General features: G+C 33.2%; 1 protein-coding gene across 1 annotated transcript in view; it reads left to right on the plus strand.

Annotated features, from left to right (window-relative positions):
• Window positions 1-26,752, plus strand: part of LOC143240442 (lysine-specific demethylase 5A-like) — a 108,749-nt gene that overhangs the window by 55,575 nt on the left and 26,422 nt on the right. The window contains 11 exon segments of the mRNA XM_076482878.1: window positions 8,132-8,198; window positions 9,128-9,252; window positions 11,281-11,431; window positions 12,380-12,497; window positions 14,636-14,668; window positions 14,670-14,783; window positions 17,301-17,509; window positions 18,024-18,162; window positions 20,554-20,733; window positions 23,805-23,951; window positions 25,559-25,730. Of these exon segments, the coding sequence (XP_076338993.1) occupies window positions 8,132-8,198; window positions 9,128-9,252; window positions 11,281-11,431; window positions 12,380-12,497; window positions 14,636-14,668; window positions 14,670-14,783; window positions 17,301-17,509; window positions 18,024-18,162; window positions 20,554-20,733; window positions 23,805-23,951; window positions 25,559-25,730 (1,455 nt within the window).

Below are 26,752 nucleotides of genomic sequence, written 5' to 3' on the forward strand. Positions count from 1 at the left end.
CTGATCACATTCTTTCTCTTTTTAATACTGGTTCTTCCACTTACTTTCATGCACCTAGTCAGTCCTTTACCTCTATTGATCTCTCAGTTTGCTCCCCTTCATTATTCTCCCATTTGTCATGGAGGGTTGACAGTAATCCACTAAGCAGTGATCATTTTTCGATCTTTTTGAGAGAGACTGGCCGTGGTCGATGCCACCCTACCCGCGTGCCCCGGTGGAAGCTGGATCAGGCAGACTGGTCCACTTTCACTGCTCTCGCAGAACTTGATCCTGCCATCGTAAATCAGCCATCAATCGACGACTGTGTAGCAGTGGTAACTGACTGTATTACACATGCAGCTGCTCAGTGTATTCCTAAAACCTCGACACGTTTTCCACGATATCCTCGTCCGTGGTGGAATCCTGCTTGCCACTTAGCACGGAAGGCTCAAAAGCGGGCCTAGGATACTTTTCGTAGATATCCCACACTTTCAAACCAGGTTGCTTTCCAACGGGCCCATGCACATGCTAGGTGGGTAAGACATCAAAGCCAGAAGGAATCTTCGATTAAGTTCACAACCAGCATATCTTCTACCACCAGTTCCAAGATCATATGGGACAGGATTCGAAAGGTTAATGGGCACTACAATTCTGTCCCCCTCTCGATCTTACTCTCTGATGGTCAGGAGGTGACTGATGTTCGGAACATCGCTAACACTCTAGGTGAAAGCTTTTGCGGGTATCTAGCACTTCTGCTTGTTCCTCCACCTTCCTGGCCATCAAGACTCGGGCAGAGCGATCACCTCTTTCCTTTCGAATTGACTGTTTCTTTGACTATAATTGTCCCTTTACCCTGGTGGAACTAAAAATGGCCCTTCATCGGTCTGCCAGTATCTCCTGCTTCTATTGATGTCCTTCTGATTGTTTTCAACTGGATCTGGCAGGAGAATGTTTTTCCTGATGCCTGGCACCAGGCTATTATTTTACCTTTCTCTAAGCCAGGGAAAGATCCCAAGATTCCTTCAAACTACTGTCCAATTGCTTTGACGAGCTGTCTCTGTAAGACATTAGAAAGGATGGTTAATGCTCGTCTTGTTTGGTTCCTTGAATCAAACAACCTCCTCTCGCCCACCCAGTATGGGTTCTGTCGACAGCACTCCACCACAGACCACCTAATTCGTCTTGAAACATCTATCAGAGAAGCCTTTCTCAACTGCCAACATCTTGTATCAATATTCTTTGACATAGAGAAGGCTTACAACACAACATGGAGGTATGGCGTCTTGCGAGACATCCATACATATGGGTTACGTGGCCATCTATCCATGTTTATTAAAAATTTTTTAATGGACAGGAGATTCCAAGTTCGTGTGGGTTCGACACTTTCCCGTTCTTTTGTACAGGAACTTGGAGTCCCTCAAGGCTGTGTATTGAGTGTTACACTCTTCAGTATAAAGATAAATGCCATCACTGAACAACTCCCTCTCACTGTTGCGAATGGGCTGTATGTCGACGACTTTCACATCTCATGTCAGTTGTCAAACATGAGATATATTGAGCGTTCAACTACAAACTGCTCTCAATTGTGTACGGAAGTGGACTCTGGCGAACGGCTTTAATTTCTCTCTCTCCAAAACTGTATGCATGCACTTTTGCTGTCGACGGGATATTCACCCTGATCCTGAACTTCATATCGGTGAAGTTTTGCTGCCAGTGGTCCCGGAGACCAAGTTCTTGGGACTTTGATCGTAAACTGACCTTTATACCACACTTAAAGCAGCTTCAGGTCAAATGCACAAGAGCACTGAACATCCTCCGTGTTCTCTCTTCTACCAGTTGGGGGGCGGATCGCTGTTCAATGTTAAAGGTATATCGTGCTCTTATTAGATCAAAACTCGATTATGGATCAATGGTCTATGGCTCTGCCAGACCCTCAGCCTTAAAGATGCTGGACCCCATTCATCACCAAGGACTTTGACTCTGCACTGGGGCTTTCCATACCTCTCCAGTTCAAAGTATATACATTGAATCTCATGAACCTTCTCTACACCTTCGCCGTTTGCAACTATCTTTACAATATACTTCGAAACTTCATTCCTTACCAAAGCATCCCACCTGGAAATGTGTTTTCCTTCCTCGGTGGGCAGTACTTTTTCAGAACAGACGATCTGTCATTGCTCCGTTTGGCCTTCGCATCCGGGCGCAATTGGATGAATTGGGTCTGTCCTTGGATAACATTGCAGATTCCACAGGTCGGCCCATCCCACCATGGCTTATTACAGCCCCAAATGTGACCTTTCTTTCAGTCACCTAAAAAAGGCAGATACTCCAGATTGGAAGTACCATCTTTTATTCAATGAATATCTTTCAAACAATCATTCAGTTCCCATTTATACAGATGGTTCCAAATCAGGTAACTCAGTGGGCTCTGCTATGGTTTGCTATGGGTCAGTAGTTGTGCCCAGAATCCCTTCTACAGCTTCTGTGTTCACTGCTGAACTGTATGCCATATCTCTTGCCCTGGATCATATTGCAGCTGAGCAGTACTCCAACTGCACTATTTATACTGATTCGCTTAGTTCTATACTTGCCTTGGAATCGCTACACGTTAGCTCACATCCTATTCTCGCTGATATTGAAACCGACTGGCCCATTTCTCATTAGCAGCTACTTCAATCCAGTTTTCTGGATACCAGGCCATGTTGGTATTCGCGGGAGCGAGCTTGCAGACATGGCAGCTAAATATGTCTGCTTCAGCACCATCACTCCTATGCCTATTCCGTACATGGACTATGGTGTTATCTTCAAGGCTCGGCTCCGTGCCAGCTGGCAGTCCACTTGGTGTGAGCAACGCGACAACAAAGTTTTTCAAATCAAACTCAAAATTGGACTTTGGCCATCTAGCTTCCGTAATGTTCGGAACGAGGAAGTTGTTCTCACTAAGCTACACATTGGTCACAGTTTTTTAACTCATCATTTTCTTTTATCTGGAACTGATGCACCAATGTGTAGTTTGTGTAACACTCAAATCACTATCAGCCACGTTTTACTTTCTTGCCATCGTTACAATTCTCAACAACGGCAATATTTTAAATATATTTTTTCCCAGGGTCAGTCTGTAACATTGGACAGAGTTATTGATGATGGTGACTCTGTCCACCTTGATAATGTTTTTAATTTTTTAATGGCCATTAATCTTTTTAATCTCATTTAAGTGTTGCATATTTATTCATTACACCTTTTTATTGTGGTTCCTTTTTTACAGTTTTAATCTCTCTCATTCAATTTGACATTGGACAATGGCCAGAACATTAAATAACTCGACACCAGGACTGGAAAGGTTAACTTCAGGTGTCTAATGCTACTGTTTGAACTATCCGTTTGAACTACTGGTTAGTCGTCCTGGCGAGTTATTATACTTTTGCTGCATATCATTTCACACTTTTACTACTTTGCTTTTTAGTACTGGCCATATTAACTCATAACCCAGAACCAGGACTGGAAAGACCAACTTCAGGTGACTGACGGTGGTTTTTATACTTACCTGTTAGTCTTTCTGGCGGGTTATGATCATTACCATTTTGCTAGAGTAAATATTTTACAACTTTGAAGACTGGATGTCACCATTGGTTTTTACACCGTTTTCTGTTTTAATTGCTGTGTTGTTTTTACCTTCATTTACTTTTACAAATTTTTCTCCATTTACTTGACTTTATCTTTTCACTGGACATTTGGCTACTCATTGTTACAATTTTGCTATGTATCTTTTAAAACTTCTATTCTTTTACATTTTGATACTGGTTGCTATGACACATAACCCAGAACCAGGACTGGAAAGACCAACTTCAGGTGACTGACGGTGGTTCTTGAACTTACCTGTTAGTCTTCCTGGCGGGTTATGATCATTACCTTTTTGCTAGAGTAAATACCTTACAACTTCTTATACTCTGCCTTCTATCTTAACATTGTAGACTAGGTGTCAACATTGGTTTTATACTTTTTTGATTTACCTTCATTTTCATTTATGTCTATTACTACATTTATTTATTTTTATTTTTTTTACATTCTTACCGAATGTCTGGCGCAGATAGCCTCGCTGCTTTGTGCCATAAAACACTAAATCAATCAATCAATTCTTTTTGCCCCTTCCTGTCATTTGGCAGAACTACACACTCAAAAAACTGGTATTAAAAGGTGTGAGAATTGTCTTATAAACAAAGAATGGTCTGTTGTTACTCCCTGTTTTTCATATATTTAGGGGGCTTTTAATTCCATTCTCATTTGTGACCAAACTTCTCTATACTTTCAGACCATGAAAGAGGTGGTTCTTCACTACTATCATGCACAGTTGTATTTCTTTTGGGATTGTGGACATTCTTGAGTCACTCATTTCTTTAGGTTGGGTTCACATGAGGACCTTTGAGCAGTTGTTATGAGACCACTGAAACATTTGCTCAAATGTGCTATATTGTCCAGTGAGGCTCCAGTGTGACAATTATAGTTGTCCTTCTACCACCTCCATGACCAGAGATATGGCTTTTTACATATGATTCTCTTCAGGGCTGGGAGTGCTTGTATAGACAATATGGAAGTCAAGGAACATTGGATCATAGAGGAAGCTTCTCTCCACATCAATCTCTTAAAACATTTATATGCTTGGTGAGCTATAGCTTAGGGTTTCTAGTTGTTGCATGGGAAGTTGGTAATGCTTCATTCAGATGATTTTTGCAGTAGTTTCACCCTTTTCAAAGCAAATGGGCACTCATTCCAGATTTTTTTTTTTTTTTGAACAGTGGATCTTCTCTGTTGGCATACAAACATCAGATTGTATTTCCTGCTTGTCATGTTCCAAGAGTAATGAATCTAGTGGTGAACCAGTTATCTCGTCTCAACAGAGCTTTTCCTATGGAATGGATGCTTCTTCCTCAAGGTTTTTTTACCTGCTTGAGTCTTCAGATGTCACAGATATGCTCAGCTAGGATTGGAGGAGTCATCATCTTTGTGCATTTCCTCATTCATCTACTGTTCAAGGTTCTGGTGATTCTTTTCATGACTGAAGTTTTTCTGGTATAACCATATTGTCTGGACCAGCCCTATTTTCCACACTTCAGTATCTTCAGGATCATCCACCCCTTCCCTATCCTCCCTTGCTTGGAAATTTTGACTGCAGCAGTTGGTATCATTTGACTTCACACGTGGGATTTACGTCTTGAGTGGCATCCTTATTAATATCTGACATTTTTCATTGAAGTTTATCAAAGGAAATGGTTTACTTATCATCAGTGGTCTCCTGGACATGGACATAACTCTTGGCTTCTTATTGTGCAACATAACTTCCAATTTTCAACATGGTTATTTATTATCCTGTATAATGCTTTTCGTTTCTCTATGCAAAATAACGTTTTTGAGTCTCCAGTTTTATCATTACTTTTTAAATCATTTCAGATTATTCATCCTTGTCACCCTTTTCAGGTTTTTGACTAGATATCACAATGGTTCTTACATTATTCAGTCTACCTTTTGAACCGTTGGGGTCATGTTCATTATACCATCTCTCACTTTAAACATGTTTCCTTCTGTTATTGACTAGTCACTAGTATGTGTTTGCACTTCATGTTCAAAGGATACTGTACAATTACAACTATGTTCTGTTGTATCCAGACAGGGCCCTTTCTATCAAAATTGTACCAGCTAGGGAAAGAGATAAGGTTGTCTCTCTTATTCATCTTCCCACCATTTCCTATTTATACAACCTTTCAGATCTGGATAATTCTGATGCTACTCAGGGATCACGTCACAAGTTATTTATCCATTAGGATCCCTTTATTTCATGCAGCTTATCCCCTGTTAGTATGATATGTTTGATTAGCTAGTTGGTTTGAATAGCTCACTCTGGTCTTTTGTGGAAGAGCAGATACTTTTCCAGGTCTCATCTCAAATGCAAGATATATCGATGCCCATGCCACCTCAGTTACATTGCCTGCTAGAGGACGTTGTAAGGCTGGTATGTGGATCTTGGTGATGAACAATTGTTCTACATCACATATGATACAAGACTGCCATTGATTGACCATCATGAGTAAAGTGTAAATGGACTTTGCCCATCCTTGCTAACTATTGCACTGACCCTGGAGTATCATTTTTCAGGACTCTCCAATGTGATCCCCCTCTCTGTTTTAGTGGAGCAAGAGAGCCCTTACATTTTGTTTCCAGTTGATGAAGTTGTGGACAGAGGTTTATTCCTCCTGAGTTAGGTTTGTACTCTTTATCTTGTTCAAACAGAAGAGGATGAGGCTGGTTATCCTTTCACCCTTAATCCTGGATGTTTTACCGAGATGTCAGGTGAAGAGCTTATATTGGAGCCTCCTTATAGTTCCAGTTTGGAGATGACACATAATTTGTGAGGTTGTGCAAGCATGGACTTTCTTTGTGGCCATTTTCATACTTTCCACAGTCATAGAAAAGGGTCCTCGACTCCTCTTGATTCTATGTGCAGAACATTACATCCATGAGCCATTGGTCAAATTTGGTTTTTTTCTACATAGTCATTATTCTGGGGACAGGAGGTGTTACTTTGCTTTTTATGTTGAGAAATTATGATTTTGGATGATCTCTGTTTCTTCAGGTCTTTGTGAAGTGTGAATTGGTTTTGTAATTCTGACTTTGGTATGTTGCATTATGAACTTATTCAGGTTGGGGGGGGAAACTTGTCTGGTTGGATGTTGTTTGCTTTCCCTTCATAATTCCATTGGCTTGCATAAGACGTTCTGTATCTTTCGGGTTGGGCGTCTGCCTGTAATTTGAATTTAGTTTGATACATTTTGTATTTCTTCAGATTGGAGTGAGCGTTTGTCCACTTTGGTGTTGTTTGCCTTCCCTCTGTAATTCCAGTGGCTTAACATGTAAATTACTGTAACTTACAGGTTGGGGTTTTCTACATATCATACTTTTTATATAGTTATATTGCAGTACCCATGCCCTACTAGTCATTACACTTTGGATCTAGCTTCGAGTCTACAGCCATATAGTTCCAACAACAAGATATGGAACCTCATATGTATGGACAGATTCTATGATAACAAAGAGTGCTAACTTAGTAGCCAGTTAGGTTTTACCATCAATATTTAGATTTGACTTTCTCTGACAGAAGAGAATTCCAGAAGTAGTGCAGAACAAGCAAATCTGTTTTATTATATCTCAAGTTTACACATCTGTTATTCTGCAAAGACACTTTCTGTGTGGATCTTGCCCTCGCTGGCTCATCCACCTGGTCATTGTGGGTTTCTAGCTAAAGTGTGAGAGAAGATAAGGGTGTTTTGGAATTTTACATTTTCTTATACCAAAAATGAATTTCCAATAATTTCCCTCACAATCCTCTCCACAATAACCAGTGTTTAGACCATTATCAAGACTTGATAATCTTGACAGTCTCGAAAAAGGGAATAGGAAAGAATGAAAGGAATCTTGTATATGGTATAAAGGGTGAATTGAGTGGTGTCACGAAATTAAAATCACTAGGAACTTTATAGTGGGGTATAAAGATTGGAAAAAGTGGGGTAGAATTTATACTACTGCTTAGATTAGCAAAGCTGTTGAGATAAACCTAATGTGTGAGTTGAGGTAACTATTGTAAACTTTCATGTCAAGATCCTGGGTAGTTGTAAGCCAGCTGCATAATTGATAAAAAAAAAACAACCTTATATTGTCACTAATATTTGAATGTACTCAAGAGTATGAAGAAAGGCTTGTAACTGTTTGAAGTAATGAAAAGAAAAACTATTATCCTTTTTTTTCATTATTCATGAAACAACTTTTGTCCATTCTGCCTTACTTTTAAATAAATAAATAAAAAAAGCTAATTTTTACAAAAGTAATTGCCCAAAGTATTTGCATATATTAATAAATTTTATTTAATTTTATGTTTTAGAAATTTCACTTTACAAAAATTGTACAATAATTTAAGGATTACAAAATTTTCATTAATATTATTATTAATTTATTAATATTAATAAGGAGTGGAACAGTTATGACAGTTTGTTAAACATAATTCAGGAGAATCTTTATATTTACAGAATGAGAATTGTTTGTGGATGTATCTGTATGGTATTGCTCTGCTTTATGAACAAATTAGTTTATTTCATTTTTTTCCCAGGTAAACTAGTCTGTGTCAATCATAAGGAAAAGTTGTGCTCCTGTCCACCAAGCAAACACTGCTTAAGGTATTGTTATATGCTTATCTTCATGGCTTTTTCTTCATATTTACATAGCAAACTTGTATTTTCTAATATGTTTTTGATCAGATTCAGCTCCATAGTGGCACAGCAGTATGTCTGCAGAATCACACCTCAAGAAACTGGATTTTGATACCCGTGGTAGGCAATACCACAAATAGCCCATTGTGTAGCTTTGTGCTTAAACCAATCAAACAAACAATGAGATTTTTTGTATTTAGAGTATAAACAATATTCTAAAATAACATCAAGGAGTTTTTATTGTGAATTTTTAAGAATAAGTTTGGTGTGGAACATTGTATTTATGTTGAAACTTTGTAGAATGGGCAGCAACTGCCTGTTGTGGAGACACAAGTGTAGAGGACGATGTTTTGAAAGTCTTCTGCCTTTTGTCTCGTATTTATGTACTGAATGTTATTAGTTTATTAATAGACTGTAAGAGCTTTGTTATCTAATACCTTTGTATCTGTAATGCTCTTGTAATTGGATACTTCAATTACTCCAAATACAAATGCTCATTGTAGCTCATTGGTGCTATCGTGACTTTATTCTTTCTAGCCACCAAGCTTCAGTGTTAACGGCCTATGTTGTGTGATTAATACTTCCAATACAACGTTTGTATATGATTTAAGGCTTAATACAACATTTATTATTGTTTAAAACTGTTATTGTTATAGATAATGTAGAAATATTATACTTTAGGATACTTAGGTGTCAAAACTTTTTCTATAAAATATTGTAAGGGAAATTCTTTTGTTACTGGAATTTTTGCCTATCCAGTATTGTGTGTATACAACAGATGCCAGATAGTAAAGATTGTATTGTAATTGTTTATATGCTGCTACATTCATTTTGATAAACCATCTCCATTCTGTTTGTGTAGTTATTCCAGTTTTAACGAACACACTTTTGAATAGGTATCGTTATACTCTTGATGAGCTACGAGTGATGCTTCAACATTTGAAAGTAAGAGCCGAGTTATTTGAAAACTGGAATGTCAAAGTGAAAAATGCATTACATGCTCCTGAGAATGAAAAACTTGGTGAGATAAATTGTATTTAAAATATGTTGTGAAAGGCAGTTAACTGTGAGTTTTATTAGTAAAATAAAAATTAAGGTACATGGTTCAGTGAACTTGTAGATTTGTGTTCCTTGCTCAAAGAATGAAAGAAATCTTGTATATGGATTTGGGTATAAAGGGTGAATTGAATGGAGTCACAAAATTAAAATCACTAGGAGCTTTATAGTGGGGTATAAAGATTGGAAAAAGTGGGGTAGAATTTATACCATTGCTTAGATTAGCAAAGCTGTTGAGATAAACCTAATGTGTGAGTTGAGAGGTAAGTATTGTAAACTTTCATGTCAAAAGAAAATGCTCTTGTTTTGGGATCTTAACACAAGCAATTTTGTATCAACTATTATTTTAAATGGTTAGGTTTTATGGTACAAAGCAAACATGTGCTACTAAGTAAAATAGTTATATAAATTTCAAATATTAATTGTTATAATCATTAGATATCTTTCTGTCAACTAATTTGATGTTAATATGTCATGATACAGAAATGTTGTTCTAGTATAATAAAAATATCAGTGATGTTTGGAATTTACAGTTGTACTGGATATCAGTAAGAGATTAAGGAAAATGATCTAACCCACAAAATCCTAAAATCGTTTTTTTGTGTGTATGAAAAATCACTTAAACCCAATTTTGTGATGCAGAAATGATCTATGCTGGTTATTTCATTTTTGTGGAATAACTTTAAAAATGATAAAGGTAAGGGTTTGTGTTATGTAAATATTTTAGATGTGCAAAAAGGTAATCATTTACTTTTCTCATCTCAGTGGCATCTCATTTCATCTTCTTTCTGATGCTCTTAGTACCTTTTTATATTAAATGTTGCACACACTTTTTTGCTCTTGAAAAATTGCACTTTGGAATATCCTTAACCCTATCACAATTTACCATTGACTTGGGTTTACAAACTAAGACTGACTGGTACCTAAAAGCAAACCTATAACAGTACTTATTGAATAGAAAGGTCATAAAAATGGCTATGAAGATCCTTATAGTTTTGCCTTCTGATCAGTTATTAGTATTAACACTAGTTGCCTTATGTAATCTTCATTCCCTAAATTGGATTTCTAGGTCTAATTTCCTCAGTTCTGAGAGGGTCTGGTACACCTTTGACCTATTCCTTTCCCTTAACACTAGATTTGTGTACTTCTATTTTTATTGATGGGTACATCTTTGACCCATAACACTAAATTAGATTTTTACACTTTTATTTTTATTAGTGAAGAAAGCAGTTGTCAACAGAAAAGTAGACAAACAGGGTAAAAAAGTTAACTGGCAGATGGCATGTGAGATACAATTAATGAAAGGTGAACTAAATGCAATTTTTATGAGGACCTCTTTGTTTAAAAACATGACTCAACATTGGTCATAGTATTGGTGTTTGCCCCAACTGCTGTCCTTTCACTAAAATGTTGTCTTTGCTATGGCCTGAGGAGGATAACGTTTCAGCAGTTGAGCATCTGAGAGACCTAATGTGTCTTTTCCCTGCAATCCATTGTACCACTTCATCCTTTAAGATGAGAATATCTTTGATCTGAACATCCTTGATGGAAACCTTTAGACTACTGACCAGGATTACTGACTTTGTTCTCTTTACCTTGAGTGTTACAACAATAACTACCAATGATTAGAATGAAGTAATTGTGTTGACAGTTGTTTATTTGAATAAATATCCAACAACTTGTTAAAAAGTTGATTTGTAACTTATGTTTCTTGGCATCTTTTGAAAAGTAGCAGTTTTTTGGGAAATTTTCTTTAGACAGAAATGACTCGAGTCAACAAATTGACCCGTTTTGGATAGTAATGAATAGTTTATTGTTATGTAAATGTTCTGTTCTAACATGTAGTACTGATCTCCAGTGATTAAAATTAAAATGAACATCCAAGGATTCATCAGAGTAATTTTGATCATTTATTCAAAACTAAATTGTAGGTTAGAAACTTTTGCAAAAACACCATACATTTATGAGTCATTTTGGTTCTTTTTGTGAAAAGATATTACAGAATTGAAAGAGTTGATCCAAGAAGCACAAGTTATGAAATTTCCAAAAATGGAACTGCTAGATGAGATAGAAGATGTAGTTCAAGATGCTGAGAAATTTTCAACTCTTGCCCAGCAACTCCTGAGTAGAAAAGTCAGAACAAGGTGAGTTGTTAATTTGAAAATTTAACAGTATGCAATATGATTTTATGGATTTTCTCTTAAAAAGTTATTTTTCTAAAGTCTTCCATTCAGCAGTGGAATCAGGTCTGAAAGATTCAGCTTATTATAAAGTTGGGTCTGGCATGATGCAGTGGCTGAGGGAACTCAACTTATATTTTGAGAATTGCAAGTTTGAATTCTTGTTGTCAAACATCTTTGTTCTGCATGTTTGTCTCACTTCTAGTTGCAATTGAGGTTATTATAGAGAAGAAAAAGACATTTGTTATAAAGTCAAGTAATGTGTAGAGAAATTTAAAACTAATAAGTTTATGTTATGGTGTGTCTCGCATTTAAAAAGCTGCACATGCAGGCAAAGCTCAACATTCACTTTTAAAAGTGATGGGAGAACAGGCGTAAATAATATTGATGTGTAATGTTATTTAACAAACATGATATTCTGCGCTAAACTGTTAGGAATTATCATACTGTTATTCATATCTCAAAATGTGACATAACTTAAACAATAAAAATGTGCATGTACCATATGTTATTGTTCAGTGACTCTTAGCGTGAATGAAATACTCAACAGTTACTTATCTCTGTGGACAGTATGAATAGTTCAGAACTTTGGTTCTCAGTGAAACCAAGAGTGTAACACAATTAACAGATTTAAAGTCCATGAAATTACTTAAATTCATAAGTTAATTTAAACTTTTCCCATCACTGGGGATAGATACCTTTGCTTGTAACTAATGTAATAGGTGCCAACAGCTGATTTAAAAGAATTTGTGTAAAGTTTATGGGGTTTTTATTTATCACAATTTATGTCACCATCCAATACATTACACACAGTTCTGATTAATTGTTAAAAATTGGACAGTATTATTTTAGCCTGTTCTGTTGTGTGTATTTGATTTTTTTTTAAATTAAAGGTAATACTTGCTCTTTTAGAAACAGGCAGTCAGTGGAGAGCAAGTATGGGTCACGACTCACAGTTGAAGAACTTCAGCTGTTTTATGAACAGATACAGAAACTTCCATGTGGAATCAAAGAAGGAATTCTGATTAAGGTGAGATAATTACTGGTAATTTATGATAATGATATTAACTTGTGAATCAAGTATACCAAGACTATCTTATGTAGTTTAAAGGTGGAAAACAAAGAAAATGAAAAGAACTGTGATAACTTGTGTGATACAATTGTAACTGTAGATTAACTTTCATGGTGCAGAGTATCAGAAAAAAATCTGTATTTCAATATAGATCTTATTAAAATACTTTGACTCTTTATGTATTACCTTTCTTTTGGAATTTATATAAGATTTAACAGATCATAGTATTACTACTTCCAAGCTATCAGTTGGTAGTTTGAAATCAGCATATTGTTGTTTAATAACATGCAAACTGTTTTATTATGCCAGTTAAAAACTTCTATAGGGTGTTTTAAACTATTTTAATGTTGTTGGGCATTACCCCTAAACCCACCATGGGATTTTTTTTTTTTTACTTTAAAATTAGCAAGATGTGAATCTTTTAAGATCATTGGTAACTATAGATTAGAATTTTTGCTTTCTGTAAATATCTAATTCTGATTAATTTAGCTTCTCTACGTATTATAAACAGTGTTTTTTATACTATAAACCAAAATATGCTATCTTGGTTATTACAAACAGTACCATTTTGACAAGACATAGGTAATGTAACTGGTGCATCAAAAAGTTTTGGTGTTAAAATGTATATAGTCCCTAGGTTTGAGATTTATAATGGATATTTTCCTGATTAGATAACATTTTGGCTTCTATGAGGCCTCAGCATAGAGACTAAAATCTCATCTCACTCGAAAAATAAGACAAAATAACCTTGACAACTTTGAACTCGGTGCTACTGCTTAACTTAATACAGGCTTGGTCAGTTTGATTGACCATGTGATATCTTTGTAATTGTTTAAAGTCCACAGATTTAATGCTTCTTACTTTCAATATAGTGTGTATATCTTCACAAAATTCAGCAGTCTTTTAGTTAGCATTATAAGTCTTTCATATACAAAGAAGGCCCAGCATGGCCAGGTGGTTAAGGCACTTGACACATAATCTGAGGGTCGTGGGTTCAGATCCACTAGCTCTTTCAGCTATGGGGTAGTTATAATGTAATAATCAATCCCACTATTATTTAGTAAAATAGTAGCCAAAGAGTTGGAGGTAAGTGGTGATGACTAGTTGCCTTCCCTCTAGTCTTATGCTGCTAAAATAGGGACAGCTAGTGCAGATAGCTCTCATATAGCTTTGTGCAAAATTCAAAAACAAACATACAAAGAATAATTTTTTCAGTGAAGTATTTTTAATAAAATAAAACAAATGTTTGTCTATGAATATGTATAGAATATTTGTTTTGAATAATTCATGTGCAAAGTAATTTTCGTGCCAAGATTAAAAATACTTTTCCTCATCTCTAAAGATCTCAAGTTTACTTTGTGTTATCCCTAAAACCTCCTAATTTATCCAAGCTAGTAATTAGCTTTCCCATGGGAATGGAGCTTTTACTCTGAGTGAAATTGATGATTATCTGTTCAGGACACAATTTTATACAATACATGATTTAGTATATGAAAACCTTGGCTTTCTGTTGGTTATAGGTATATATATATATAATTACACATAAGAGGGAACTATTAATACATTCTGAAAGAAGATGTGACAGATTGGTGTGACAGGAGTTTGATTATCCATTTGACAACTTTGTGACCAAATAAAATTGAAGACTATAAAAATTGTTTTGGCAGAGCTGTGCTAATTTTATGGTAATTTACCTTTAATTTCACAATTATTGTAGGATTGGTGGATAAGATAGAGAAAATATTAAGTGTGTCACTCTTGGAGAAATTCAGGATTTTTTGGAATATTGTTTTGTAGAATTAAGAACTTAAAATGTATATACTATTAAAATATGGATTATTAACTAGAACTTTATGCTGTACCTGTTGATATAACATAAAGTAGTTTAATAGAATTTTGAATGAAAGATGCTAAAACCTTGTGTCGTGCACATCGAAGAATACCTGTGGTGTTAATGCTAAGATACCATAAATAAGACATTTTTACATGATGGGTAGATGTGAGTAAAGTTAATAATCATAAAAGACTGTTATTGTTGTTTATTTGTTTTTGTAAATTACAATCTTATGTTTTTTGTCCACTGTGTCAAAAATCAGGATATGGTGGAACAGGTGATTCAGTTTGAAAAGAGAAGCCAAAGAGCTTTTAGACGAAGAAATGTCCGATTTCAAGAAACTAGAGAGAGCTTTGGATAATGGTTTGGTTTTAGATGTAGACCTTCCTCAGGTGCTGCAGCTTAAGCATGTAAGTAAGAAATTTTTTTTGATACATAAATAATTATATATGGAGAATAAATCTAAGATTGCTTTGAATTAAAATTGTATTTTTCTTTTCCAGTTATTTTTTTGCTTTAGGTTTATGCTGAAAGTACCAAAGGGATATAAATACTAAATTTTTATTTTAGCTGTCTTTAAGCATTACATTTGAAATTTTGTTGAGCATTCTGACTGGAGGTGTTTTTGTGGAAAACATAAAAGCAACTTTTACAGATTTGTTTCTGAAAGATTCTAACACACAAATCTGTATCATTATCAGTCTATGTAGGCTTAATTTAATGTAAGATTAGTATTCCAGTTTCAGTGTAATGTAACAGCCTATGTAGGCTTAATTTAATATAAGATTAATATTCCACTTTCAGTGTAATGTAAAGTTAATTATTTAAAAATTTGGTTACCAACACATGATCATTTTCATGGTAGAGAGGAAAGTGGCAGTGAGTTAAAAAATGGATTACTGATGAAAAAATGGAGAATTTAAATTAAAAATGAACATTAAGATATATTTAGAAGTACAGTCATTCCTTGACCTGGGTGTCTTTGAACATTTACTGAGCCATTGAGGGCAACACTTTGTTTTATTGCAACCATTTTTTTTCTGTACTAAAGTTTACTGTTGCTGTCACAATGTGTTTTTAGCCTATGTTATTGGGCATTTATATAAATCTTAAAGTTTAACATTTCATTGAAGATTTTGATTCCATTTTGAGAATCAATGATAAGTCATTAAAATTTAGCAGTTGTTTAATTTTCAAAATATGACAGCCAATTATCACATGACCATACCAATAAATATCTCGCTTCAGCATGAAATACACTTAAATTTGTGGTGAAACATTCAAAATTGTCTCTAAATTAAGCCTCAATGAATGTCTGTTCTCACTGTTGCAAATAATTATTATTTGCAAATTTGTGCTGTCTAAACAACTCTATAGCTCTTCATCTGCAAATAACTGAAATTTTGTGATATGTCCACATTCATTTTATGTTTGCGCAACTTATTGTAATTAGGCCTAAATGAATGAGCACATTTACATTGTGCTACATATAATTATCATCTGAAATGCTCCACTATGTCATGTATTCATTGGCCATTACAACTGGGCATCACTGGTGCAATATGTTGTTTGGTTTTCAAGTCAACAATGGAAAATGTAGCACATCAAAAATACCAGAACATTCATGCATAGATAGAATAATACTTTGTCATATAAGTAACACTGCTTCTCAAATTAAAGTTATCCTGAATTAAAATATCAAGTTTCCATTCTTCGATTACAAATCAGTGAATATTTTAGTGCACATGAAGGGAGTAGTGTACAATTTTTCAGCTGTTTAACAAGAATTACAAATTATATGTTGTATAAAGATGCCTGTGTAAACAGGATGCAATTATGTATTTATTATAGTAAGAGCCTGTGTTTATGTATGTGATTGCCATAGCTCTAAGAGGCAAGAACCTAAAGATCTGAAACTTGGCATATATACCAAAAGGATTCAGAGAATCTGCAGCCATGCATAACTTTTTAGATGTGGCTCAAAAACATTTTTTGTACAAGGTTTTTGCCCTATAGCCCATAATCCCCACAATACAAATCTGAGTGTTAAAAAAAAATTGAATTGAACTGAGTTTGGGAAAAGATGATGAACCACAGGAAGAATTATATGAGTCAGGAGAATACTGGAGAATTCCTAGAAAATGAATTGAAACAAAAATACAGGAAAAAAACAAATATGAAAAGCTGCATTAAAAACTATTTGTGTTTAAAAATAATAGAACACAGGTAAATTAATTAAAGAATCGATGCATTAGGGTAGATATAGAATTAATTAAGGCAATGGAAATTCTTGACTGGTACATTGAGGCCTCTGTAAATCATGAGGGGACCATAGAATCCTGTCTGAGTATTTTGTGCTAGTATGTAATATAGACTTAACAGGAAATGAAGACAAAACATTAATTTTCCAGGGTCTCTTTAAGGACTCCAGTCCAACACGAAATATTACATTTTTTATATCAATTTTAAAATACATTATCTTTAAAAATTAATTCCACTCAAAAGTAATATTTAATATCTTTGTCTACTGAAAACTTTTAATGTCTGATTGTAATTTTTGATATCGTAAATGATAATGTCAAAAGGCACAGTTTTAATCCATAACATTTGAAAGAATTCAGAAACATAAAAACAAAATATAGTAATAATCTATACATTCGAAATCATTTTAGGCATTTATCATATTATATTTGTACCCTTTGTTGACCTAGACAGTAGTTTCAAGTAGAATCTCATTAAGTTTGAGGATTGTAAAATATTAGAATATGAATTTCATATCATTGGTGATAAGAAATTTACTTCAAAAAAGTTGTTAAAGGAATTGTTTTCCTCTAATTTTCTGTATTAAATTTCAATTTTTAATCTGAAAAAGGAATCGGTGAATCTTAAAATATGAGCAAATTTTTAGATATATAATTGTGTTCCAGAAACTTGTGCAAACACGCTGGCTGGAAGAGATGAAATCTTCTCTAGCTGACCCAATGGAAGTAACACTAGATGTTCTTAGGAAACTTCTAGATTCTGGAGTGAACCTTCCTCCTCATCCAAGTGTGGAGAAAGCTATGGCTCAGCTTCAAGAACTACTGACTGTTGGAGAACGGTGGGAAGAAAAAGCCAAAGTTTGTCTTCAGGCTAAGTACGCTTGAACTGACTTGTAATAGAGAACTGCATATTATAAATATAAAATCTGTAATTTTTTATTTCATTCCAACAGGAAAAATCATTTATAACTATCTTTAGCCTTATGAAAGAAGGATAAGTTTAAATAATATTCAGGAAGTTTAGTGTTAAACATTTTAATTATTATACATTGGATTTAATATTGGCAAGAGGTTCAAGGATGCTACTTCAATATTTTCACAGTCATGTTGAATTATACAGAACAAATTATTGGTTTTCATATTATTACATTGTTTCTGGATGTGTCTTGAACATTCAGTTATTGCATCAGAAGATTACAGTGGAGATACAAAGGGTGTGATGTAGCATGATATGATGTTTGTTACAATATGCTTATGAAGACTTGTAACCATGTACCTTTGAATAATCTCTTGCCATTCACATAAAAAAATAATGTTATGTCAAAGGTGGAGTTTTTCTATCTTGGAACCTATTAATTAATTACCAAAACATTTCTTACTCACTCTTAGGCCACAACAAGGATTAGAAGTCTTAGAGGTCATGGTGAATGAAGCCTGCAGCATTCCTCTTTACCTTCCCAATGTTCTTACTGTCAGAGATGTTGTTAAAAAGGCAAAGGATTGGATTGCAGATGTGGAAAGTTTGCAGGTAATTTTAGCTTTGTCTTCTGAATATGTATGTACTTTTTACTGTAAATTTTTTATTATGTTTGTTTATAGAGGTTTAAATTCCTTTTGTCTTAATATGAAACTTTACTTTAAAGGGGTTGTGTACTATTTTCACCATAGAAGAAAACTTGCAGGGGGTGGGGAGGTGGAAGTTTATGTATGCATTTTGACAGATGTTGAAAGGATATCATTTGCTATCAATGGATAAACGTTTGTTGACTTAAATAACTTTTCTCAGTCATCTCTTTATGATGTTCATTCACAATTTTCCTTCTGAACAGCATACACAAAAAATGTCAAAGTTCTTTTAAGGAAATATTATTCTGTATTTTGAAGATTTAATATTTGTATCATGATTTTCACCTAAATAACAGGATTATTTGTTGAAGGTGATGTATTTGTTACATGGTAAGGTTACATCATGCATATAAGTAATGATACTGTTACTCAATAAATTAAGTTAATATGTAATACAGGATGTGTGCTTACATTAAATTATTGATGATTGATATGAAGTTTAGTGTATTATTTATTTTTTTAAATTAACATATAAGTGGTCATATATGAATTTGTATCAAAGTTGGTGATTTAGTGAAACTCATAAGATAAAGCAGATGTTTTCTTTTCACTGACTATTAGATTTGTATTTAATGTGGTGGTGGTGGGGGACTAATGTGTGGATACAAGAAAGTGTTTTGGTTTAGTTTGTCAGAAGTGAATTTTGGCCAATATGCCTGTAATTTTGCTTAAAATATTAGTGATTTATGGAATCTATTTAGAGGATATTTGATGGTTTATAACCCTTTGTGCCAGACTCTGATCCCAGGCAATTACTAATTTCAAAAGCTTTTTGTTGGTGATTATTGGAAATGTTTTAACTCCACTTTTAACATAATGTTCTTTATATTTTTAAAAATTATGGGATAAATTTAAGCATACTTTTATCTTTTCAGGTAATTATCAAACAGTTGTAACTAAAACTTGAGAGGTATATGTAACTTTAGATACAATCTTTTTTGATTTGTAACATTATTAATATATTAAAATTTAATTTGGGTTGACATTTAGGAGATTATCTTGTACGTTCACTAGAAAGTGGTTTACACTTGTTGGCATATAACTTGAAGTTTAAACATTTTTTCAGAAATGACTTAGACCATCAAAACATAGAATGAAAATATGGTGGTTGTATCTTTAAACTTAGACAATCAAAATGTAGAATGAAAAAATGGTGGTTGTATCTTTAAACTTAGACAATCAAAATGTAGAATGAAAAAATGGTGGTTGTATCTTTAACCTTAGACCATCAAAATGTAGAATGAAAAAAAAATAGTCGTTATATCTTTATAAACTTAATCATCAAATTTAATATTATGTATGAAAACTAACCCTAAAAGGTATTATTTTAATCATTAAGAAACCAAACATGACACCTAATTGACAATTCAGATTAAATATTGGGTGCTTGACTATGCTTCTAGGATATTAATTTTGCAAATAAAAAAATTGATGAAATTACAACTAATCCAGTTTTTGTTAAATATTTGAAATATTCTTAACATACATGATGTAGTGATTAGAGTGAGCTTAAAAACTTAGTGTTAAAATTTGATGTTGAATTCCAGAGTTAAGTGCAGCATAGATAGCCCATTTAGTTTTGCACTTAACAATAAACAATTAAATTTAACATTTCATATTTTTATAGCCTATTAACTTATTGTATAATGGATGATAGAAACTGCTAACTTAAACTGTTTGCCCTTCTAAATCATAAGTTTTTAGTTGCTAGTGAGATTATAAACAAGCCACACTAACTAATGATTGGCATTTGTCTTCATGTATTTGAGTAATAACTTTAAGTTTGTTATTCCAGATTGATATCCAAGATTCTTGGTTTAAATTGTAAAACTTGTGAAATAAAAGTGAACATTTTTAACATGAATAACAGTGAAATAAACTGCATTCATTATACTTTTATCATTACCTGTTGACTTAATAAATTTTGTCTTTATCAGATAATCATTGTGTTTATTATTTGTGGTTAATCTTAGTAGATTCTGGCTCCAATTGAATTGTTATTATTAAAAGGAAGTTTTCAACCTGATTATTGATAGAAAGTGTGCTATTTCAACAGTATTTAGGCTCAACGATATTGTCTTTCTATTTTAGAATCTTGTGTAATCATGTTATGATGCCGAAACATGGTTCTATAGACTTAGTTTTTTCTAGGAAGGTTTAGTTAAAAATGAAGTTAACATTCTTTGATTGTAACTATGGTACATTTATATTGTGGGGTATTGAGTTTTGTTTGTATGTTTTGAAAGCTACTTTGATAATTTCTTTCTCAAAAGCTTTTGTTTTGCTTTTTTAGAATGCAAATCAGTATCCTTATGTTGAAGAATTTGAAAGTTTAATAGCGAAAGCACAACCACTTCCAGTTCATTTGGAATTGCTCCCACAGTTGGAGTCTCAGGTGGCTGCAGCCAAAGTTCTTCGAGAAAGAATTGCTCGCACTTTTTTGAAGAAAAACTCTCTATTTACACTTTTTGAGGTAAGCTTCTCGCAGCAACTAGTAAATGGATAAACTGTGACAGACTGGATGCATGCATCTAATCCCTTTATCCAAAGCAATATGATCCTAATTCATGGTCAAATAGTATAGGATGACACGTACATTGTATGCCTGGAGTATTATCAGTATGTTAAAAGTTTGTCTGGTTCCTGACAAACTGTAAAGTATCAAATAGCTGGATACTAAATATAAAAGTCAAGAATCACTGACACTGTCTTAATAGTACTCTTGTTTTTTGTTAATATCAGGTAGATTTGATAAATATGGTGCATTATAATTTTGACTTTTTTATTTTAAAAACAATGATTTCATTTTTGTACTCTACAAATCTGGTCTTTAATCAGTTCATAATTAATAAAAACTTTAACAAATCCAACTTTTCCAGTTCTTCCTTCTTATTTGTAGAATATTTCTATATGAAGGCAGTGTTTATGTGAAGAGACATTAAATACTTTTTGCCTTTAGACATTGTTAAGAAGAGAGAAAATTAAATTGTAGAGAGTTATAACAATGGGTTGTTCATATTTATATATCCTAAGTATTAACAAACAGTTTATCTAGAGTTTAGAACTGTTGTGGTTTATGCCTGGTTGGCACTGTAAAGTTGAGCCTGTTATTTTTTAAAATTACCTTTTTACTGATCAAGAAAGAAGTATTTAATTGAAATATATTTTGTTATTTTTCAGCTGTGAATTTTGTGTGTTTATAATAGCTCTTTGATTAACTTTAAGCTTAATTAATTGGTGTAATGTATGATTGCATAGTTCTATAAGTTTAATTGGCGTAATGTATGATTGCATAGTTCTATAAGTTTAATTGGTGTAACGTACAGTTGCATAATTCCGTAAGTTTAGTTAATTGGTGTAACGTACAGTTGCATAATTCTGTAAGTTTAGTTAATTGGTGTAACGTACAGTTGCATAATTCTGTAAGTTTAGTTAATTGGTGTAACGTACAGTTGCATAATTCCGTAAGTTTAGTTAATTGGTGTAACGTACAGTTGCATAATTCCGTAAGTTTAGTTAATTGGTGTAACGTACAGTTGCATAATTCCGTAAGTTTAGTTAATTGGTGTAACGTACAGTTGCATAATTCCGTAAGTTTAGTTAATTGGTGTAACATGCAATTGTATAGTTCTGCAAGTTTAGTTAATTGGTGTAACATACAGTTGCATAATTCTGTAAGTTTAGTTAATTGGTGTAACGTACAGTTGCATAATTCCGTAAGTTTAGTTAATTGGTGTAACGTACAGTTGCATAATTCCGTAAGTTTAGTTAATTGGTGTAACGTACAGTTGCATAATTCCGTAAGTTTAGTTAATTGTGTAACGCGTACAGTTGCATAATTCCGTAAGTTTAGTTAATTGGTGTAGCGCACAGTTGCATAATTCCGTAAGTTTAGTTAATTGTGTAACGTACAGTTGCATAATTCTGTAAGTTTAGTTAATTGTGTAACATTACAGTTGCATAATTCTGTAAGTTTAGTTAATTGGTGTAACGTACAGTTGCATAATTCCGTAAGTTTAGTTAATTGGTGTAACGTACAGTTGCATAATTCCGTAAGTTTAGTTAATTGGTGTAACGTACAGTTGCATAATTCCGTAAGTTTAGTTAATTGGTGTAGCATTACAGTTGCATAATTCCGTAAGTTTAGTTAATTGGTGTAGCATTACAGTTGCATAATTCCGTAAGTTTAGTTAATTGGTGTAGCATTACAGTTGCATAATTCCGTAAGTTTAGTTGGTGGTGTAACGCACAGTTGCATAATTCCGTAGTTTAGCTTAGTTGTAATTGTGTAGCGATACAGTTGCATAATTCCGTAAGCTTAGTTGGTGGTGTAGCGTACAGTTGCATAATTCCGTAAGCTTAGTTAATTGGTGTAGCGATACAGTTGCATAATTCCGTAGCTTAGTTGGTGGTGTAGCGTGCAGTTGCATAATTCCGTAAGCTTAGTTAATTGGTGTAGCGCATACAGTTGCATAATTCCGTAAGTTTAGTTAATTGGTGTAACGTACAGTTGCATAATTCCGTAAGCTTAGTTAATTGGTGTAACGTACAGTTGCATAATTCCGTAAGCTTAGTTAATTGGTGTAACGTACAGTTGCATAATTCCGTAAGCTTAGTTAATTGGTGTAACGTACAGTTGCATAATTCCGTAAGTTTAGTTAATTGGTGTAACGATACAGTTGCATAATTCCGTAAGCTTAGTTAATTGGTGTAACGTACAGTTGCATAATTCCGTAAGCTTAGTTAATTGGTGTAACGTACAGTTGCATAATTCCGTAAGCTTAGTTAATTGGTGTAACGTACAGTTGCATAATTCCGTAAGCTTAGTTGGTGGTGTAAGCATTACAGTTGCATAATTCCGTAAGTTTAGTTAATTGGTGTAACGTACAGTTGCATAATTCCGTAAGTTTAGTTAATTGGTGTAACGTACAGTTGCATAATTCCGTAAGTTTAGTTAATTGGTGTAACGTACAGTTGCATAATTCCGTAAGTTTAGTTAATTGTGTAACGTACAGTTGCATAATTCCGTAAGTTTAGTTAATTGGTGTAACGTACAGTTGCATAATTCCGTAAGTTTAGTTAATTGGTGTACGCATGCAGTTGCATAGTTCTGCAAGTTTAGTTAATTGGTGTAACATACAGTTGCATAGTTCTGCAAGTTTAGTTAATTGGTGTAACATACAGTTGTATAGTTTGGCAAGTTTAGTTAAATGGTGTAAGGTATGTTTGCATGGTTGTGTAAGTTTAATTAACTGGTGTAACGTATGGTTGCATAGTTCTGCTCTGAGTGAGAAGAGCCAACATTTTTATCAGACGATATTCTGTGGTAAATTAACATGTATCCATGTTACACTGGAAACAGATTCAAAGAATATGTATTCTTGCTTGTTGAAATTGAAAAAGTAAGTTATGCTACTAAACCATTAGAGCTTTGCATATGAAAACTAAAAGGCTGAAATGTCAAAACTTACCATTATTTATAATCTTCCTTCTTCAAATTTTTAACCAGTATTAAAATGTTTGTTTTTTCTGCCTATTTGAAAGATCTTGTCACCCAGGAATGATGTGGGCTCATACTTTCTCCATAAGAATAAGAAAAAGAAAACAAAAGAAGGAAGTAATGAACGTGATAAAGAGGAATCATACTTTTTTGACACCAGGTTAGAGAGTAGCAAGGATCCTGCTGAAATTGTAAGTTGTGAGAACGTAGAATCCAGAGCGTTATTTTAATTACTTCAAAATTGTGACTTAACTAGGACCAAGTAGACGATACATCTAGAGTATGTAATGTAATGTCTGTGAAATTTTGAATTTATTAAACAGATGCTAGAATGAGAGTTGTGGATTGGGGATTTTTTTTCTTGTGCTATTTATGTGTTTCAAGAATAGAAAATGAATGTAGAATGCTATGTAACACTAGAAGACAATCCTATACCTTCTGTGATTTGTAAATACAAAGTAAAAAAAGGTAGTTTAAAGTATAGTCAGTGTGGATAAGACCAGGATAGGTTATCTACTGAGAAACATTTATTGATGAAAAGAGTGCAGAGTAAATTATGAAAAGGCAGTTCTTGTAAATTCTATAAGGAAAGTATTTTTCAATTTATATATATGTTGTTTATTTTAGAAATATGCTTCTACAGATTTATTCCATGAGGCTTTTTTGTTTGTCAATTTTCTGGAGGAAAAAAAGTGAAAAATGCTAGTTATATTTTTGAACTTAAATTTTATTTTTTCCTTTTAACAATTGCATGAATTACTCTGAGTACCTGACTTGGTTTTCTTAGTGTGAAAAAATGTCATCTTTTAACATTTATATTTGTATCATAATTTTCACCAAATAAAGACCTTGTTAACAGAATTATCTATGAAGATGTATTTGTTACATGGAAAGTTACATCAATGATGTAAATGATAGTACTGTTACTCAGTAGGTTAATTAGTTTAAAATGAAGTTGAACATTCTTTGATTGTAACTATGGTACATTTAGGATGCTTTATGTGGTGGAGTGTTGCATTTTGTTTGTATAATTTGAAGACTGATTTGATAATTTCTTTTTCAAATGTTTTCATTTACATTTGTGGTTTATGATGCTTTTACTTTTAGTTATTTGGTAATAATATTTGGTATTCATTCTTCAGATTTGGGAACTTTACATCATCACATTTTCTATTTGTTGTTTGGTTAAATTCCATTTTTGAGGACATTTGGAGAGCTCATTGTTGTGTCAAAATCAGCCATTTCTGCAATATGTTCTTGGTAATTGTTTAGTGTTCATATACATTTTTAAGAACCACACATGCTCATTTGTAACCTAAACATCTATGTGATGCCTAATGTGCCTTTGTAAGAGATTGCCCTTAGTTTGTAGATGTAGATTCACCTTCTGGAAGTAGCATGGAGAGAGAGAGGGTTACATATTTGTTAGGTTGGTTTAACTAATTCTTCTGCATATGTGCCCTTGAAATTAAGAATGGAATTTCAAGGGCTTGAAAATTGTCCTTTTATTGTTTGTTTTTTTTAAAGATACTTGAAAATATTATTATAGAATATATTGATATTAACTTTAATTCATATTGCAAAGTTGAGTGTAATAAATAATCTTTCTTTTTTTTTAGTATTCATTAATATGTTGAACAAATAAAGTGGAATTTTACAAAACTTCAGTGGAATCTGATTTATTTTGATGTAGATTTTATCTTTCAAAAAGTGCTTGAAAAACATTCTGAGAGTGCTTAGAAAGTCCTTGAAAACTTTAAGATCTGAGCATTTCTGTGTGAACCATGTACCTTTTCAGGTTGCTGCATTTAAGTTGGCTGAAGAAAAAGAGCTGAAAGCTATGAGAGAGCTGTGGAACAAAAATACGAAGAAACGAGTCGAGGATGCTGGTGACGCTCGTTACTGCATTTGTCAGAGACCCTTGACCAATTACATGCTTCAATGTGAATTATGCAAGGACTGGTTTCATAGTTAGTAATTGTTTGTTTGTTTTAACTATTTTAATATTGACTCTCCACTAATAATTCACATTTCGTTAATTGGTCTTGAATTTGTGGCAATAAAAAAACAAAACTGTTTGCATTATATTTTCAAGTTTTAAGTGTTACCAAAAGCTACAATAAATGTGATGTCATTTTTCATTTAAACTTCTGAAAAATTGATTATATTGTATATTTGAAACACCAAGTTTTACTCAAATGTCATAAGTTGTAGTTTTTCTAATTAGGCAACTATGAATGGTTTTGTATGTCATTTTAACTCTTCAAAAAACAACTATGAATGGTTTTGTATGTCATTTTAACTCTTCAAAAAACAACTATGAATGGTTTTGTATGTCATTTTAACTCTTCAAAAAACAACTATGAATGGTTTTGTATGTCATTTTAACTCTTCAAAAAACAACTATGAATGGTTTTGTATGTCATTTTAACTCTTCAAAAAACAACTATGAATGGTTTTGTATGTCATTTTAACTCTTCAAAAAACAACTATGAATGGTTTTGTATGTCATTTTAACTCTTCAAAAAACAACTATGAATGGTTTTGTATGTCATTTTAACTTTTCAAAAAACAACTATGAATGGTTTTGTATGCCATTTTAACTCTTCAAAAAACAACTATGAATGGTTTTGTATGCCATTTTAACTCTTCAAAAAACAACTATGAATGGTTTTGTATGCCATTTTAACTCTTCAAAAAACAACTATGAATGGTTTTGTATGCCATTTTAACTCTTCAAAATATAAGTGTTAACCCTTACATCAACATTATACTTAAATGTCATATTTCTATTTGAGTTAATAATTTTCTCTTTGAATTATTTTAGTCATGGAATAAGTTTTTTATGTTGTATGATTAAACAAAGCATTTATACAGTTTATTTTGGTGTCACAATTGTAGCAAAAATAATAGTATTGATTAAAAACACATTTGTGTTATAATGTATTTGTTTGAATCAGGAAATGAACTGAAATCTTATATTTTGTGTTCA

Source organism: Tachypleus tridentatus, chromosome 13 (assembly GCF_004210375.1).
Source record: "Tachypleus tridentatus isolate NWPU-2018 chromosome 13, ASM421037v1, whole genome shotgun sequence".
NCBI classification, from domain to species: Eukaryota; Metazoa; Arthropoda; class Merostomata; order Xiphosura; family Limulidae; genus Tachypleus; species Tachypleus tridentatus.